Source organism: Bidens hawaiensis, unplaced genomic scaffold (genome assembly GCF_021521415.1).
Source record: "Bidens hawaiensis isolate Kalapana, Puna unplaced genomic scaffold, B.hawaiensis_p1.1 tig00000904_1, whole genome shotgun sequence".
NCBI classification, from domain to species: Eukaryota; Viridiplantae; Streptophyta; class Magnoliopsida; order Asterales; family Asteraceae; genus Bidens; species Bidens hawaiensis.
Window position 1 is genome coordinate 1,265,232 of NW_027491052.1, and position 20,288 is coordinate 1,285,519.

The 20,288-nt window shown below is 42.4% G+C and overlaps 1 protein-coding gene across 1 annotated transcript; it reads left to right on the forward strand.

Moving 5' to 3' along the window:
* Positions 1-338: 338 nt before the first annotated feature.
* On the forward strand, positions 339-878 carry LOC143544949 (uncharacterized). The gene has a single exon (XM_077036921.1). It carries the CDS (start codon positions 339-341, stop codon positions 876-878), a length of 540 nt encoding a protein of 179 aa, XP_076893036.1.
* Positions 879-20,288: the final 19,410 nt, after the last annotated feature.

A 20,288-nucleotide genomic window follows, 5' to 3' on the forward strand; every position in this document is an offset into this window, starting at 1 on the left:
ATCGACTTCATGGGACCTTTCCCGACTTCTTTCAGCTACTGTTACATCCTAGTGGCCATTGATTATGTTTTGAAATGGGCTTAGGCGCAAGCCTTGCCCACAAATGATGCTAGGGTGGTGAAATTCTTGAAGAAGTTGTTCTCTCACTTTGGTGCCCCCAAAGCACTAATTAGTGACCGAGGGACACATTTTTGTAATGCCCAGTTGGAAAAGGCATTATCCCGGTATGGTGTCCATCATTGCTTCTCTACACCATATCGCCCGTAGATGAGTGGGCAGGTTGAGGTCACGAATCGGGGCATCAAGAGGATCTTGGAGAAACGGTTAGTCAGAACCATATGGATTGGTCCGAGAAATTGGATGACGCACTGTGGGCTTTCCGTACCGCCTACAAAACACTGATTGGTACGACACCGTTTAAATTGGTGTACGGGCAAGTGTGTCATCTCCCTGTTGAACTCGTGCATAAAGCATATTGGGCATTGAAAAGTGCAAATCTTGATCTTGCATGCGCGAGTAAAAACAGGATGGGTCAGTTGCGTGAGCTTGAGGAGTTGAGTGGCCAAGCTTATGAGAATTCACAGATTTACAAGGAGAGGATCAAAAAGCTTCATGACGCCCGGTTGAAGGACCAAAAACAATTCCAAGTGGGCGATCGTGTTTTGCTTTACAATTCTCGCCTTCGTTTATTCCCCGGGAAGTTGAAATCCCGATGGTCCGGCCCCTTTAGTGTGAGACATGTGTTTGACTATGGTACCGTTGAGATTGGCCATGAGGATGGACGCATCTTCAAGGTAAACGGTCACCGTTTGAAACACTATTTGGGTGAGCCGGTCGAGACTGTGTTGGAGGTTGTGGACCTCTACCCCATGATCTAGTGTGGGGAGCACGAGTCTAGCTATCGACTCCGTAAAAATTTAGCATGTTTAGGAACTTTGTAGTTTTCGTGTGTTTGTTTTGTTCTTTTTTGTTTTTTTTGAAGAGTTAAGCTATCTTTGTTTCTTTCCGGTTTCGTTCTTTGAGGGAGAGTGTAAGACCCTGAATCCCGGGAGTCCTACAGTTGGTATTCATACAAAATGCTTAGAAAAATACTTAAACTCGAAAACAATTCATTCCATTAAAATAACCAATTCAGAGTATAATTCAGCGGAAAATCATAATTAATAAAACAAGTACCCAAAACCCGGGAATTATGCCCGAAACCAAATTGTAATGTATTTGTTTAAAAAGAAATATTTAATATTTAAAGCTTCCTTCCAACTATGCCCTTCACCGTCCAAGTAGCTTCATGCACGTTCAAGTAGTAAGGCATCATCCTCCTAACCTGAAACTCACACTAACATGCACACAAAGTTAGCTTGAGCTAAGTGAGTTCAATTTTTAATAAATAACATCAATAATTAATAATCATAATAGTCATTCCAAGGATTTTAAAAATAAATGGGATACATCAGCTAGGCCATAATCATCAATAAATAATCATCCTCATATATATATATATATATAAACATCTTTATATTCACATCCCTATATATATATATATATAAACATCTTTATAATCATATCCCTATATATATATCAACATCTTTATAATCACATTCCTATATATATATATATATATATATAAACATCCAAGTAATAAAATCAGGGTCGAGCACACGTATAACCCAACCACGTAACATCTCATCCAACGTATGCAACACAAGGTAGTCATACGCAAACATCCTTCGATGATAACGACTAATTAACATCAGGGTCGAGCACACGTACAACCCAAACACGTAACATCTCATCCAACGTATGCAAACACAAAGTAAGCATACGTAATATCCGTAGTCGACAACGACTACTAACATCGCAAAATATTGGCCATACAATAATACATACGTACATACGATAATATCATCTCAAGGCCTACCCTATACAAGTAAGCCAATCCAAAATAATTTTAAACAATTCATCAAGCAAAATCGCTTAGGTGTGCATGCTAGCTCAAAATCTTAAAAGTGTAAAAAGGGGGCATCATGAACTCACCTGACTCAAGACACGTATTCACCACAAGCTAGATAATCCCTAAGAAATCCCAAAACTCAAACACCTGTCGGTTTACATACAAGCATTACAATCGACATCGAAATGACTCGTTTATCCTACGAGGCGTTCTAACAAGGTTCGAGTTACCTAAAGCCTCGACCTCATCAAACTCAATCATAACAGCCCCCGGGGCCTTACATTCACCAACACGACCCTTAGATATTCCCCGGAAGCACTAGGTGACACTAACACGCGCGTTTAAGAGTCGTTTAGGCCGTTAACATCCAACTTAGCCCCGTGTGGACCCAATATGATAAAATCACAGCCAACAAGTCCACACGACGCTACACAAGTCAAATGGGTTGGTAACTCACAAGTACACCGTACCAATTATTCAATAAACGCAATTGTGCGTTGTATCGACCCGTTTGAGTAACCGACAACCAATTCAGCCCCATAACTTATAAAAATGAGTTTTCAACAGTCCGTACATCAAACCAAGTTCCCCCATGCTGAATTGGTCGTTAATCACTTCAACCCTTACGTTAAACGCATCAGCTACAATTCTAGTCAACCGAACACTAACAATCAAGCTACAACTAGTTGACCAATCTAACGAACACCAATAAACATGATTTTTAAGTATGATATACGGGACACACCTAGCAAAAATTCACTTCAAACAGCCCCGACAAGAACACAATTGAACATCCACCGGTTAAGCCTAAAACGAACTTATCGATCAATAACAAGTAAAACGTGCAGATTTTAGCATGCGAAGATGCATTTAATTACATAGGATAACCTTTGAAACAAATTATTAAATTTTTACCAGACTTTAATAAATGTCTTAGGTTTATAAAAATATTTTTATTATATTTTTCTAGTGGACAAAAAAATTATAAAAATTCCTCCAACACAGAAAGGTACGTGCAATTATTTCAGTACGCAACAAAATGGTTTTATTTTTTATAAAATATTAAACGATTCCAATTGGGTTTGATTCTTAACTCAAAATATTAAGTTCCAGAAGTGGAATCAACTAATTTGAACTTGTTGAAAAAGAGTTATGATGTCGGGAAGACAGACCAGAATCCGTCATCCCGCATCAGCTTTGACACTCGATCTTATAAATTCATATATGCCATTCAAATCTCGTCCAAAAATTACATATTATACCTTTTTGGAAACTAGACTCAAAGTAGAACCTCATGGAAACAAGAATCAATCAAAAACAATGGATTATCATCGCATTACAGATTCTACAATAAAAGTATACGAATCTGTCAGCAAACTGTTATCATCAAAACTCAACCCTAACGTGTTCGATAACCGGTTCAATGGTGAAAAAGACTTGCATGGACGTTAGACTAACCTTGAATTGAAGTTTTATATCCTAATCTTGGCGGAAAAAAGAAAAACAAAGGCTTTGAGCTGCTGCCCTTGTTGCGATCGGCTGGAACAAGGAGGAGGGCTAGGATTTTGTTAACATATTATAAAAGTTACACTCTAGCCCCTTGAGTTGAAAGGATGCAGCAAATCTTGGATGAAAAGTAAGTTATTTTAACATACCGGGATGACGAGAGTGTCCCCGAGAAAGGCCGGATAAACCCCGAGGGATGTACATAATTTACATGCTTTTAAATCATTGAATCGAAAATTAACGGGTGTTACAGAGAGATTATGGGTTAGGGCTCATAATGGTCAGAATTGGGAACCATTTTGGTTTGGAATTAAGTGGAATGCTGTCAAATTGGCAGAATGAGAATTGGTAGGCCAAAATGATCCTGCACGACCCCGCACGGTCGTGCGATTTCACCTCGGGAACCGTACAAATGGTTTTTAGTAGTTTTTATCCCCTACCTACCTCATTTTTATCCATTCCACTCTCCCCACAGCAGATTCCGACCCTCTAACCCCCCAATCTCTTGTTCTTCACCAGATTTTCACACTAAAGGTATGTTTAATCTTCCTTTTCCTTATTTTTATAGATTCTAGGGTTTGTTCTTGAGGAATTTGGGGTTTTTCCAATCCTATCACTTTTGGGTCGGATTTACCCTAATTCCTTGTTGTTTTGGTTAGTTTTAGGGTTGTATTTGGCTATTTTGGGCTTGATTGCGTTGGATTTGGTCGATTGGGTTGTTTTCCGGCAGCAGACCGCCGTCTGCACTGTTTCTACAGACCACGCATGACCGCCGGCACGGTCCGGCATGGCTGTGCATGGTGGTTTTCTTGCCGGAAGTCTGCTAGCCTGATCTGGACAATTTGCCGAGTTGCACGGTCGCCGGCACGACCCCGCACGGCCGTGCATTGTTATTTTTCGCACTGCCTTGCACTGCTTTTGGCATGACCATGCCAAAGAGTCAGTCAACCCGTTTCTCGTTTTCTTTTGTCTATTTTTGCTAATTCATCTCTTGTTTGATAGATGTAGGGCCGCAGGCACCCGTTCTGCCGGTTTACTGGAATTATACCAGGAGCAGCGACGCTCGTGATCGCTTCGCTGAACTATGGCCGAGGAGAAGTAATTCGTAATGGGACGTATCCCGTGCTACGAGACGCTTGAATGCATAAACCAACGCGAGCGTTTTGATGCACTGCTTACAGAACCGTGGAAGCGCCTTCTCTTTATTCGTCGGCCCGTCTTTCTCGAGCTTACCTTGGAGTTTTTATCTTCTTTCTTTGTGGACCCCCTGATTTTGGATCCTCATGACAACAATAATGGGGTCCGGTTTCGGTTGGGGGGGGGGAGTGGTATACATGGTCACGCGCCACCCTGGCTAGCACCATGGGTCTATATACCGATGAGGAGATTGAGACTGAGTTGTTTGACGGGTTGAGAGATTTCCTGAGTTCGGAGGAGAGGCACGCTTTTTGGATGCGGGTTACCGGAGAACAGCATGACGGCCATTCGTCAAAGGCCACACTACTTTTAGACCCCTTACACCGCCTACTGCATCATTGTATTCTTTATTGCATTGGGGCCCGCGGTGATAGTGTGGGCAATGTCGTGACTCGGGATCTTTTTCACTTGTTCTGCATTATTGACGGGCATGATTCTAATCTTGGGTTTAGTGTGGCCGAATGTTTCAGTCGAGCGGGTGGGTCCACTTCTGGTAGTTCCATTTGTGCTGGGATGCTCATCACTGAGCTCGCCCACCGACTTAGAATTATGGACTTACCGACTGCTCGGAATTTGACGAGGATGGGCGAGGGGATTCTCATGGACATAACTCGACTTCGGGCAATGAGGATTGTGAGGGTGGAAGGGAACCGAACCAGATTGGTTGACAGGCGGGGTCGCATTTGGGACCCGCTACCCCCTGCTGACGACGATGACATGCAGGGTCAGGAGGAGCCACAGCCAGGTCCGATACCGCTGGATTACGAGCATCTATGGCAGAGGTTTGACCAATTCAACAGTTTTCGTAGATTGGTTTGACCAATTCATCGATGACATGACTGATGATTAACAGTTTCTTTTTATTTGTGTTTTCTAGACTTTGGTAGTTCTCATTGTATTTTGTAGACTTTTTCTCTTTTGGGTTTATGATGAATGCTATCTTTGGATGTGTTTTGGATTGTATTTTGCATTATGTTGTCTTGCGGTGGTTGTGTCTTGTCTTGCTTTGTCATTGCAGGTAGTCCTAGTGCACAATTGGTGGTGCCGGATTTTCACTTGGATCTGACCGGGTCTATAGTCTGGCAGTTTTGCATTTTTTAGGGGAGTTTTCTGTTCTCTCTTTTGCACTTACTTTTATAGTTTTTTGTTGTACAACAAGGGCGTTCCACAATTTAAGTGTGGGAAGGGAAATTTACGAATTTTGTTTGTCCAAACTTAAATTTTTTGCAAAACTCCTAAGAATTTTTGTAGCAAATAATAACCACTAAGCAATTTTAATTCAACTTTAATTATTTTGTCAAAGCACAAATCTTTAAGATATTCAAGCTAAAAATATTTAAAAGACATACCTTTAAGCATGACAAACAAATTCACATTCTTACCTTACAAAAGTTACCCATTCCGCCCGTTTCCGTGAGTTGGCCTCATCAGATTTTTTCTCATGTTTTTGCGGGCAATTGAGTGAGCCGGGTGATTATTGTAAGGTAGAACTTGTTTTTGGGATTGCATTTTAAAACTATATACATATACATGGCATAAACCATTGAGGAATTTAGGATAAACCCTTTGTCTAGCCATTTTTCCACTTATATTTTCCTATTACACATTATCCGCTTAGTAGCCCATGTTTAGCCTTTTCCCGTGTTTTTTTTTTATTTCACCTTATTTTATCGCCACTCAGCCATATAGCCTTATATATTTTCATCCATTTTTTGTTAGAAATCCGGTTCGGCTAAGTTAGTTAGTTTATTGTTGTATTTCTTTCATATTGTATTTTGTTCACTTGGGAAAGCACAATGCTATCTTCCAAGTTTGTATGTAAAGTTTTTAGTTTGGTAAAAAAAAAACAAAACAAACTTGTAAGAAAGGAAGAGAAATTTATGAAGTTAGTTCATCATATTTTAGGTGAAACTTGATTTCAAAGAGCAATTTTTGGTTTGTTAGCTCTCGGCCTGTTTAAACCATTTGGTTTAGTTAGTTAAATTTTGTTTTATAGCTAACTTAGTTCCGGATTTTCTAGCCGTTTAGCCACTTTTCCCAAAAATTCCTCACCCTAACCCTAAGCCAAATTACAACCCTCAAGTACTCGTGTTTTATGCCATGTATGTGTCGGTTTGATTTGACCCTTAAACAAGCCTATGCTTAGCTTAGTCATCGTCTTGGCATCGAGTGTTCTCAACATGCACTATTACACGCATGATCATTAATTATAGCCGAGTGTATGAGTGAACATTGTGAGGTTTGCAAGGTGGGAATGTGATGACAAATTGTGATGTTCTCTAGACTATGTCTTAATTCTTATTAGGCTTGTTTGATACAATGCTTGCTTGATCAATTAAAGATTTGAATGATTATTGCTTGCGGGTTATTATTGCTTTGTAGAGTTTGTTTTATTTGCTTGAGGACAAGCAAAGTTCAAGTGTGGGGATGTTTGATGTAACATAAAGTGTACATCTTATTACACCAAATTTTCCTCATATTTTAGCCAAACTCCATGCAAATTCATTGTTTTTGGTACTTATTTGAGTTATCTATGAATTTGCAGGTCTGGGCGCCCGCCCGACAAAGAAAACAAGAAAAGAGGGCGTTTCGTGGACAAAATCAGCAATCTACTGACCCCGCACGACCGTGCAAGACCTTGCACAACCGTGCTTCCCGGAGATCTTACCAATGCAAGCCAGTGCCGCAAGAATTCAAAAGTGCACGACCGTTCATGGTCGTGCGGATGCCCGTGCATGACCTGCACGGCCGTGCGGGCCTGTGCCGATGACCGTGCCAGAACAGAGAAATCTGACCTTTTGGTCAAACTAAAGCAGGGTGTTGACTTTCCATTTATATGCACGACCGTGCATGCCTGTGCATGGGCCCGTGCCAGACGTCCAGAAAGCTTAAATACACCTCCACTACCCCCATTTAAAGTGTGGAGCCTTAGGGGAATTCTCTGAATTTGCTGGAAATTTATTGTGTGTTTGCTAAGAGTGTCACACCCGGCCCTGAAAGGCGGAACCAGCCGGGCGCGCGCGAGTGGGGATTGATAATTAAGCACGGGCCATTGCAAACATTCAAAGTAAGATTTTCATTGCGCATGAAATGTTTAATACAAATACATTACATTGTTTAAAGATTACATAAAAACATCCAAGTATAAAAACTGTTGAAGATTTCCACGCCATATCCCCTTGCGCGGCGGGAACAACCACGCGCATCGAGGGGATAGAACTAAAATCTTCCAAAAAGCTAGTTTTAGATGTTCAGCGTGAGGTGCTCTAAGTGTGACTCCATGCGCTACCTAGTTATCTCCTGAAAGACACGTAAAACATTTGAATCAGTATAAACTGAGTGAGTTCACAAGTTTTAGTAACTTGATAAATCGTATTGCATCATAGTCTTGGTGAAAATCATATTGAAACACATTTCTGATTTCATGTCTAAACATATGCTTGATAAACCGTATGAAAACATAGATCTGACAACATATTTCTGATAGAACCGTTCCGCGGGTTACGCGCGAACGTTTTTGGAAAACGTGCTCGTCCATGCAAAGTGGCGCTACCACTACGAGCTAAAATAATGTAATACCGTCCCGCGGGTTACGCGTGGACATTTCTGAAAAAACCGTGCTCGTCTATGCAAAGAGGCGTTACCCCTACGAGCTAATCAATAACACCGTCCCGCGGGTTACGCGCGGACGTTGTGCCGGAAAACAAGGCGCTCGTCCATGCAAAGAGGTGCGACCCCTACGAGCGGGCTCAATCCCATAGTACTGCCCCATGACCATACTAGGCACTCGTCCATGCAAAGAGGTGCAACCCCTACGAGTGGGTGGATCAAACCAGCAGTCCCTACCCTTAGAGTTCCAATGGTAAAGTGATCACTTACTCGAATTCTGGCGCACATACATCGTAAACCATAGATAACCGTTTGCATTGCTCATCATGAAACATAATTTAAACACAATCGTTTGCATAACTTGTAAGTATACCATGATAAATCGTAATTTAAGTACGTGTCCCTCGCCCCGAAAACAGTTTAAAAACAGTGGAAATAGTGAAAATAGGGGCTGTGAGACTCACCTGTGGTTTTTGTTAAGGGATTAATCGAGATTCGGGTTTTCTTGGTGTTGGCCTCGGAATTGAAGGTCTAGAATACGATTAAATAACAAGAAGTATATATATTAAGATCAAGAAATAGGAGAATATAAGGGTTGGAAAGTAGATCTCAAGGTTATAATCTCGGCTTACCTAGTAACAGGATCGGAAATGAAAACAACGGATGCTTGGGAGATGATTAGTGCAAGGTTGCAGTTCTTAAGAGAGAAGTTTGAAGTGTGTTTGGGTGATAATTTGGGTTACATATTTATAGGCAAGATTCAGGGAACACAATCCCTTGCTTTAGGGGATTGTAATCTTTTCATATCTAGGTGTAATGATGATAAAGTATGGAAATTATTATTATTTATTTAAAAGTGGAGGAGTGGATTCTGATTTGATTTGGACAGGACATGCAGGTCTGTGGTTGGTGAGAGTAGGGTGGCTGACAGTTGACTTTTCATGTTACAGTATGCTTTTTCAGATGCTTTTGTCAGTGTACAGTTAAAAAGTGGAAATCTATGAAACACGCTACTGTTTCCTTTTGGGCGGGAATAATCTCCTTACATCTGGAGAATAGACTAAGTGTTCTGCGCGTATAACTTTGTGCGCAAAGCTTTCTGCGTGAAGGACATTTCTGTTTCAACATTTGGAATGGCGCACTACATAACTTCTGTTTCAACATTTGGAATGCCGCTTCCTGATTTTCGCCCCAAACAAACTTCTTGTCTTTCTGAGTTAGTGCGGTCAGAGGTAGAGCTATCTTGGAGAAGTTCTCAATGAAGCGTCGATAGTAGCCAGCTAGTCCTAGGAATTGCCTCACCTCAGTTGGGGTTTTTGGCGCTTCCCAGTTTTCGATGGCCTTAACTTTGGAAGGATCAACGTGTATTCCTTTCTCGTTTACAACGTGACCGAGAAAGTGAACTTCTCTAAGCCAAAACTCACACTTGGAAAACTTCGCATACAACTTTTCTTTCCTCAACAATTCCAAAATCAATCTCAGGTGTTGCTCATGCTCGGCCTTGGTCCGAGAGTAAATCAGAATATCATCTATAAATACAATTACAAATTTATCCAAGTATGGTTTGCACACGCGGTTCATCAGATCCATGAATACAGCCGGCGCATTAGTTAGCCCGAAAGGCATCACTAAGAACTCATAATGGCCGTATCTAGTTCGGAAGGCTGTTTTCGGCACATCTTCCTCATGGACCCTAAGTTGGTGGTATCCTGACCGTAGGTCTACCTTCGAATAATAACTGGATCCCTGCAACTGGTCAAATAAGTCGTCAATCCTCGGTAAGGGGTACCGATTCTTGACTGTCAGCTTGTTCAGCTCCCTGTAGTCAATACACATTCTGAACGAACCATCCTTCTTCTTAACAAACAGTACTGGAGCTCCCCAAGGTGAAAAGCTTGGGCGTATGAAACCCTTATCCAATAGTTCCTGTAACTGATTGGATAGCTCTTGCATCTCAGATGGAGCTAGTCGATAAGGCGCTCGAGCTACTTGCGCAGCTCCTGGGACTAAATCAATACGAAATTCGACTTGTCGCGGTGGCGGTAATCCGGGTAAATCTTCAGGAAAAACTTCTGGAAATTCGCGCACTACTGGTAAGTCTTCAATTCTTCGCACATCTCCTTTCTTCTCTACTACATGCGCCAGGAAGGCGTAGCACCCTTTCCTTAGGCACTTGCGCGCCTTTAGGCACGAAATCAGTTTTGTCGCAACTCCCCTTCTTTCCCCTTGAATCACCAACGTTTCTCCGTTCAACAGTGGGATCCGAACCTGCTTCTCACGGCAAATAACTTCCGCGTGGTTCTCGACCAACCAATCCATACCTATTACAATGTCAAAACTTCCCAAGTCTATTGGCAACAAGTTAATATTGAACCCGTGACCTCCCATGACTATTACACATTGTTCAGTTCTTTCGATCGCGCATAACTGCCTACCATTGGCTAGTTCTATAGTATAAGGTGTGTCTAGCCTATCGGTCGCTAAGCCTAGGAAGTCTTTAAATTCAGCGGAATAAAACTCAGGTCAGCGCCAGTATCAAATAAGACAGATGCAAAATGGCCGTTAAGCAAAAACGTACCGGTTACCACATTCGGCTCTTCTTTAGCTTCGCCTGAGCCGATCACAAAAGCTCTCCCGCGAGCTTGGTTTCCCTTTTGCGGGCAATCCCGACTAAAATGCCCTGGCTTCCCGCATGCGTAGCAGTTGTCGCTCGCTCCAGCTTCTCTGATACGGCAGTTCATCGTCTTGTGCCCTGGTCTGCCACATTTGGCGCATTCGATTCTTGCGCATTCACCCTCGTGGTGATACTTGCATTTGCTGCACCATGGGCGAGGCCCGCTGTATCCTTTTCGCGGTGGCTCCGCGGCCTGAATCGCGTAAGTCCTTGCGCTTTCTTGCTTCTTGAACGGTGGCTGCTTGGAGTCGGACCCTCGGTGGTGAGAGTTCCACTTCCTCTTGGGATCAGAGGTTCGCTGCTCGATTCCGCGCGTAGTCAACATACCCGCACGGACCGTATCCCTTGTAAGGGTGATGGCCCGCGCTACCGCCTCATCAAAGGATGGAGGCGCTGCGGCGTTGAGCGGAACCCTAACAACAGGAGGTAACCCAAAGATATACCTCTCGATCTTCTTTTCCTCCGTGTTTGCCATGTCTGGCACCAACTGGCAAAGCTCGTTGAACCGGTTGTTGTAGGCGTCGATATCCGTTCCTACCATGGTGTGGTTCCAGAATTCCTGTTGCAGACTCTGAATTTCTGCGCGAGAGCAGAACTTTCTCATCAACATTTCCTTCAGTTCCTCCCAGGTCTTGTGAAGAGCAACTTCTCGCCCCAAGGTCTTCACTTGAAGCTTCCACCAAGACGAAGCTGTTTCTTGGAACATGCAGGTCGCGTAAAGGACCTTCTGGTTCTCACTACATCCGCTAATGGAGAGAACTGTCTCCATCTTGTCAATCCAGTTGTAGAGCCCAATGGCCCCTTCGGTACCCTTGAATGGCCAAGGCCTACAGGCCATAAATGTCTTATAGGAGCACCCTTTGTCCAAGGCTCCTGATTCGGGTTCTGGGGCCTCGTTCTCCTGACGACCCTGACTAGATTCGGCCTTGCTGGCCTCATGTGTTGCGATCGCTTGCGCGATTATTTCCGCGAGTTCCTCGGGTGTCATGGTAATTCCCTTGGCTCTAGTTGGAGGCATTCTCGCTTTAAAAGAGTGAAAATATATCAAACTTAGCGCATGTACTCTGAGCACATAATGTTCTTATCTTTATTCACTAGACACTGTGTGACCCGTGTTCCTAAGTGTGTGTATAGTTTCTTTTGAAAATATTTTCTTTGAAAAATATTTCATGCGATCCCCCAACGGTTATAGTCTAGGTTAAAACTTCTTTTCCTAGTTCGCTATAACCAGTGCTCTGATACCAATCTGTCACACCCGGCCCTGAACGGCGGAAACAGCCGGGCGCGCGCGAGTGGGGATTGATAATTAAGCACGGGCCATTGCAAACATTCAAAGTAAGATTTTCATTGCGCATGAAATGTTTAATACAAATACATTACATTGTTTAAAGATTACATAAAAACATCCAAGTATAAAAACTGTTGAAGATTTCCACGCCATATCCCCTTGCGCGGCGGGAACAACCACGCGCATCGAGGGGATAGAACTAAAATCTTCCAAAAAGCTAGTTTTAGATGTTCAGCGTGAGGTGCTCTAAGTGTGACTCCATGCGCTACCTAGTTATCTCCTGAAAGACACGTAAAACATTTGAATCAGTATAAACTGAGTGAGTTCACAAGTTTTAGTAACTTGATAAATCGTATTGCATCATAGTCTTGGTGAAAATCATATTGAAACACATTTCTGATTTCATGTCTAAACATATGCTTGATAAACCGTATGAAAACATAGATCTGACAACATATTTCTGATAGAACCGTTCCGCGGGTTACGCGCGAACGTTTTTGGAAAACGTGCTCGTCCATGCAAAGTGGCGCTACCACTACGAGCTAAAATAATGTAATACCGTCCCGCGGGTTACGCGTGGACATTTCTGAAAAAACCGTGCTCGTCTATGCAAAGAGGCGTTGCCCCTACGAGCTAATCAATAATACCGTCCCGCGGGTTACGCGCGGACTTTGTGCCGGAAAACAAGGCGCTCGTCCATGCAAAGAGGTGCGACCCCTACGAGTGGGTGGATCAAACCAGCAGTCCCTACCCTTAGAGTTCCAATGGTAAAGTGATCACTTACTCGAATTCTGGCGCACATACATCGTAAACCATAGATAACCGTTTGCATTGCTCATCATGAAACATAATTTAAACACAATCGTTTGCATAACTTGTAAGTATACCATGATAAATCGTAATTTAAGTACGTGTCCCTCGCCCCAAAAACAGTTTAAAAACAGTGGAAATAGTGAAAATAGGGGCTGTGAGACTCACCTGTGGTTTTTGTTAAGGGATTAATCGAGATTCGGGTTTTCTTGGTGTTGGCCTCGGAATTGAAGGTCTAGAATACGATTAAATAACAAGAAGTATATATATTAAGATCAAGAAATAGGAGAATATAAGGGTTGGAAAGTAGATCTCAAGGTTATAATCTCGGCTTACCTAGTAACAGGATCGGAAATGAAAACAACGGATGCTTGGGAGATGATTAGTGCAAGGTTGCAGTTCTTAAGAGAGAAGTTTGAAGTGTGTTTGGGTGATAATTTGGGTTACATATTTATAGGCAAGATTCAGGGAACACAATCCCTTGCTTTAGGGGATTGTAATCTTTTCATATCTAGGTGTAATGATGATAAAGTATGGAAATTATTATTATTTATTTAAAAGTGGAGGAGTGGATTCTGATTTGATTTGGACAGGACATGCAGGTCTGTGGTTGGTGAGAGTAGGGTGGCTGACAGTTGACTTTTCATGTTACAGTATGCTTTTTCAGATGCTTTTGTCAGTGTACAGTTAAAAAGTGGAAATCTCTGAAACACGCTACTGTTTCCTTTTGGGCGGGAATAATCTCCTTACATCTGGAGAATAGACTAAGTGTTCTGCGCGTATAACTTTGTGCGCAAAGCTTTCTGCGTGAAGGACATTTCTTTGCTGCGGGTAGGTACGTAACCTTCTCGCAGTCAGGGACATTGAGTTTCATTTGTAGATTCTCCAGGTGGTCTTGGTATTTCAACATAGTGATCAGTTATGTTGAAGTCAATTCCATCTTGGAGCTTCAGACAAACTAACTCTCAATGTTCCCGCCATGCGGGGAGGTTAGTTCCCCTTCTGCACGCGCATAAACGATTTGGGATGCACCCGCCTTAGCATCATGCGGGACGGTCAACCCATTAGACAACATAAAGTTAAGTTACATGAAAACATAAAGCCAAAACATTCGCGCATGGCGCATATAACATATGCCCACGCTGGTTCTTACATCGCGCGCTCGCGCAGGGCACACATAACGTGCCCGCGCTGACTCTAACATAGCGCGCTCGCGAAGGGCGCACATAACACATGCCCGCGCTGATTCTAATATAGCGCGCTCGCGCAGGGCGCACATAACACATGCCCGCGCTGATTCTAATATAGCGCGCTCGCGCAGGGCCCACATAACACATGCCCGCGCTGATTCTAATATAGCGCGCTCGCGCAGGGCGCACATAACACATGCCCGCGCTGATTCTAATATAGCGCGCATAATATTCACAATCACCTAATTATTAGGTTGATTACTTAGTTTATAGGATTGGGAAATTACCGGGTGTCACAAAGAGAATTCAAGGCTTCCATCTTTGTGTGATCATCCTTTCAAGTAGCAATCATCATTCATCTTATTTTTCAATCTTTTGTTCTTGACAATTATTTGTAAGATTACTTTGATTTTGGTTGTTGTATTAAGCCTTATGGGCTAAATACTCTTGTTACTTAGATTATGTTGAAACTTCTACTTATGTGATATTTATCTATGCATGATTTTGGTAAATTGGTGTTCTTCAAGTTTATGACATGTTCTTGAATAGAGTTTAATGGTTGAATGCTTGTTTTAATTCCTAGTCTTGTAGTTTGATAGATGCTTAGCCATAATATGTTGGAAAACTATGTGTTGAGTATTTGTTTATGAACTTAGTTTATGTATGCATACTTTGTTTATATCACTAAGTTTGGAATGACTAGTGGAAATTAACTTGGTTACGAATTTTAACAAGCATGAAACCTATCACTTGATATTGGAAGATTGTATGGTGATAATATGATTCTTTGAGTTGGTTAATGTTTGCTAGAGATTAAGGCCATAATCCTTAGTTTATAATTTGCTAATTTGAAAGACTCATGTGTTTAACTAGTGTTCTTGAACTTGTCCATTTTACATGATTCTAGGTGGTTAGTTTGTTGTTTTCATGCTAGCTTTCCTTTAATTGTGAGATTAGGTAGTTTTGACAAACTTACTAATCTATGGTTATTAACTTGTTGAATACCCATCATGATGTTTTATTGTTAGTATTAGGTTGCCTTGATTGGAATTTGATATTGATTCTTAATACATGATGTTTGCCATTATCATTGTCATTTTGTCACTAAGTTTAAGTGGATGCATAGTCTAAGTAGCTTTGTTTGGTTTAATTGTTAGTTGTATTTTATTTGCTTTGTTATTGTTGTATGCTAGTTTAGTTACTTGAAAAATTAATTAGATTGGTTGTTTGGTTAAATTAATTACAAAGATTTAGTATCAAAAGTTAGCCGTGTCCATGGATTGACACTCGGTTCTTACCGATACTTTGCTACAAACGATAGGTACACTTGCGTTTCGTGTGTGGTTTGGTTGTTGGTGAAAACCATTTTTAAAACCCGATTTGTGTGAAACTTTTATTCAAATTATATATATATATATATATATATATATATATATATATATATATATATATATATATATATATATATATATATATATATATATCGCACACGTCATCTGCCCAAAAAACAAATCAGGGATTTAAACATGCATATGATTCAGGGCGGACCGCCGCTTCGAAACAAGAGACCCGAAATTGAAGAAGATGATGGAAGAGTGGACCGGTAATCTTCCCAAGGATGAAGGGAGGTCCTTTTATGAAGCAACCGTTGGTGATAACTGCACTATTTGGACACTATAGGTCCCAATATGTCTTCTTCGACACAGGGAGCACGTTAGACACAATGTATGAACAATGCTTCGAGCAACTTGACGAAGATGATAAGGCACGCCTAAAACGTATTCATGCCCCTATGTCAAGATTTGGGTACAAGGTTATGCACCCGCGAGGGGTCATAACATTTCCAGTCACACTCAGTGATGGAATTCACTCGTGGACTGAAGAAGTAGAATTCTTGGTTCTACCCGCGAAATCTAAACATGATATAATCCTGGGACGTGAGGCAATAGGGGACTTCAATGCTAATCTGTCGACTGCGCATGGTGTATTCGGGGTTCCTACAAGAACTAGTGTTGCAATTATCCGAGTCAATAAGCATTGCTTCATGACAGAAGGATCTAAACTTGCTAAGACTCCAAAAGGGACGGTAAGGACTAAAGCGGAAAAATGGGTAATCAATACGAAGTACCCAGAACAAATGGTCACTATCGGACCCTCAATTTCGGAGACAGTCGGCGTATTCTTGAAGCAGTTACTGGTCAATAATACTGATGTTTTAGCATGGAAACCATCCGACATGACAGGAGTTCCGAGAGAGATTTCTAATAATAAATTGCGGGTAAATCCGGCATATACGCCAATTGTTCAGAAAAAGAGGAAAATAGGTCCAGAGCAAACAAAGGCCATGAATGAACAAGTTCAAGACTTATTGCAGGCGGGGATCGTCCGCGAAATTCAATATCAAACCTGGGTGGCGCACCCAGTGATGGTCCCCAAAAGCAATGGGGCATGGCAGATTTGCATAGACTTCAAAGATTTAAATGAAGTTTGCCTGAAAGATTGTTACCCGCTCCCAGAGATAGACCTAAAAGTGGATTCATTAGCGCCTTACAAGTTTAAATGCTTTCCGGACGCATACAAAGGGTACCATCAGATTCGGACGGCTACCCATGATGAAGACAAAACAGCCTTTTGAACTGATCAAGGGACTTTTTGTTACAAAATTATGCCTTTCGGTTTGAAGAACGTGGGTGTTTAATGGACAACACGTTTAGAGACCAGATTGGCAAGAATTTTGAGGTCTATTGGATGACTTGGTAATAAAAAGTGGGGAAGAAGACCAAATGTAGCGTGATATCGAAGATGTCTTTTCCATGTTTAAGGAAATTAACATGAAACTTAATCCAACAAAATGCTTTTTTTGCATGGAAGAAGGCAAATTCCTGGGTGTCATTGTTATGGGTGAAGGATTCAAAGCAAACCCGAATAAAGTTCAGCCAATTGCACGAATGCCTTCCCCATCATCACTCAAGGAGGAACAAACGTTAAATGGTCGGCTAGTGGCATTGAACAGATTTTTAGCGAACCACGCTTCTAAATCCTTTCCCTTCTTCTCCACGTTATGTAACTGCTTGAAAAAAGCACATTTCAAATGGACACCGAAGGCTGAGAAGGCATTTGTGAAGTAAAAATATGTTTGATGGAGCTACTAACATTAACCACACCACATACAGGAGAACCTCTCACACTGTACTTATCCGCATCAGACACTACAGTAGGGGCAGTCTTGTTAACGGACGGGAAGACCGTCCAGACGCCAATCTACCATATGAGTAGAACTTTGGCGGATGATAAGACCCGCTACTCAATGCTGGAAAAACTGGTATTGGCTCTGGTATATGCATCGAGAAGATTGAGAAGATATTTTCAAGGGTGTCCTATCAATTTATTGAAAGATTTTAAATTAAAAAATGTGTTGGGGAAGCCAGAATTGTCAGGAAGATTGGCCAAGTGGGCAAACAAATTAGGTGAGCATTCCATAGATACAAACTTAGACCAGTTGGAAAAGGCCAAGTGTTGGCGGATTTTGTCACCGAAGTCCCAAGTGAGAAGGCACAAGAGTGCTTACACAAACAACAACCTCCTGTCCCGTCGGAACGAAACTAAGTATGGTCTTTATTCACAAACGGGGCATCCAGTGGAGAAGGTTCGGGAGCAGGATTGAGGCTAGTCAATCCAGACGGACAGGAATTTACAACGCCATAAAGTTGAACTTGAAAAGTACTAATAATGAAGCAGAGTATGAGGCGTTCCTGACCGGATTAAGAATCGCCAAGAAATTGGGCGTATGTCACCTAGAGGTGCAGGTAGATTCTATGCTCATAGCGGGGCAGATTATGGGAGCATATGAGACAAAGAATGAAGTAATGGCCTCATATTTGTCCCAGGAAAAAGACCTTATGCAACAATTGGCATCCTGCAAAATAATCCACATCAAGAGGAGCAAGAATCGACCCGCGGATGCACTGAGTAAGGTGGTGTTTGTTTTTGCTTAAAACATCTGCAGGAGGCTTATGTCTGCGGGCGCGCAGACATAATCTTCTGAAGACTGTTTGTTTTTTTTTTTAAATAAGATCTGCAAACTGCTTTTATGGTCTTAACAAAGAAGCCATTGTTTAATATCTTCATACATCTTCACACTTCTTAACATCCTACAACACCCAATGTCCAACCCCACCATTACCTATCGTGCGCTGCCGCCACCACCACTCACCGTCCGCCACCACCACCACCACCGTCCACCACCACCACCCACCTCCGCCACCACCACCGTCCATCACCACCACCACCCACCGTCCGCCATAACCACCGTCCACTACCACCACCATCCACCACCCACCACCACCGTCCATCACCACCACCCACCACCACCACCACCCATCACCACCACTACCCACCCGTCGGCCACAACCATTGTCCACTACCACCACCCACCGTCGGCCACCACCACCCACCACCATCGTCCATCACCAACACCACCACCCACCACCACCATCCATCGCCCCCACCACTCACCTGTCAGCCACAAACATCGTCCCTACCACCACCACCCACCACCACCACCGTCCATCACCACCACCATCACCATCCATCACCACCACCACTCACCCGTCGGCCACAACCATCGTCCACGACCACCACCCACCGTCCGCGACCACCACCATCTACCATCCGCCACCAACACTGTCCACCACCCACCGTCCGCCACCACCACCGTCCACCGCCCACCACCAACTATTTTACTAGTCTACAGACGTTAAATGACTTATATCTACTGTGATATGTATGGTAGGTAACTAATTTTTCAGCTTATGCAGACGATACTCAGTTTATAAAACAAACAGTATTATATTTTCAGATTACAGACCTTCAGACCACATCTTCAATTGCAGACATGAAATTAGATGAAATTAGATTCAAGACAGTTTTTGTTTTTAAAAAACAAACAACACCTAAGTTGGCATCCATAAGCTTTGAGCACCTGGGTAGAGACATGCGCATTGAGGTATTGGATAGCCCATCCATTCCTCAACATCAAGTCCTGGTTATTCAAACTGGGACAACCTCATGGATGACACAGATAACGGAATACTTGTCTTCTGGGAATTTACCGGAAGAAAAACCCATAGCAAGGAATATTCGCCACAAGGCGTTGTACTACCAAATTCAGGATAGAATTCTTTATAGAAAGTCCTTCCTTGGCCCATTGCTCTGGTGCGTGGACGCAGAAGACGCCAATTATTTGATAAGGGAAATCCATGAAGGAATTTGTGGATTACACATGCGACCGAGGATGGTAGTAGCGAAGATAATGAACGCAGGGTACTATTGGTCAGGTGTGCATGTAGACGCGGTAAAAGAAATTCGAAAATGAAACTTATGTCAGAGGCATGCGCCACATATACTCCGCCTACAAAACAAGTTGATACCCGTAACCCCTGCTTGGTCATTCCAGAAATGGGCAGTCGACATCATGGGTCCATTCCCGGAAGTGCCTGGGCGGGTCAAATTTTTATTGGTCGCAATCGATTATTTTACTAAGTGGGTAGAAGCCAAACCATTGGCAACAATTACAGCAGCAAACATAAAGAAATTCATCTGGGAATTCATAATATGTCGCTTTGGTCTCCCAAGCTGTTGAAACTATCGGACTTTGCCCGTTGGGAACCAAGATTCCGTGCACATCTGGGATCCGTGCATCCTAGCAGTGTTCGTTTTCTTGATGATGTTTATGCTGCACCACTGATCGGTAATGACAACACGAGTTGGACTCCGAAACCTTTTAAAGAGTATGAGACACATGAGTTGAAGGACTTTGAAAGTGAGACGAAAGCATATTCTACACTCACTATGGTTTTACCAGAACATATTTTTCATCAATATAGTACGATCAAAGTCTGTGCTTCACTGTTTACTACCTTGAAAAAGAGAAGTTTGGGCAATACTCTCGAAAGCAAGAAGGCTTTAGTGAAATTCCAATTCAGAAACTTTATAAAGATGAAAAATGAAACTGTAGAAGAAATGATCAACCGTTTCAGCCACTTGATTGTTGAGATGTCTTCT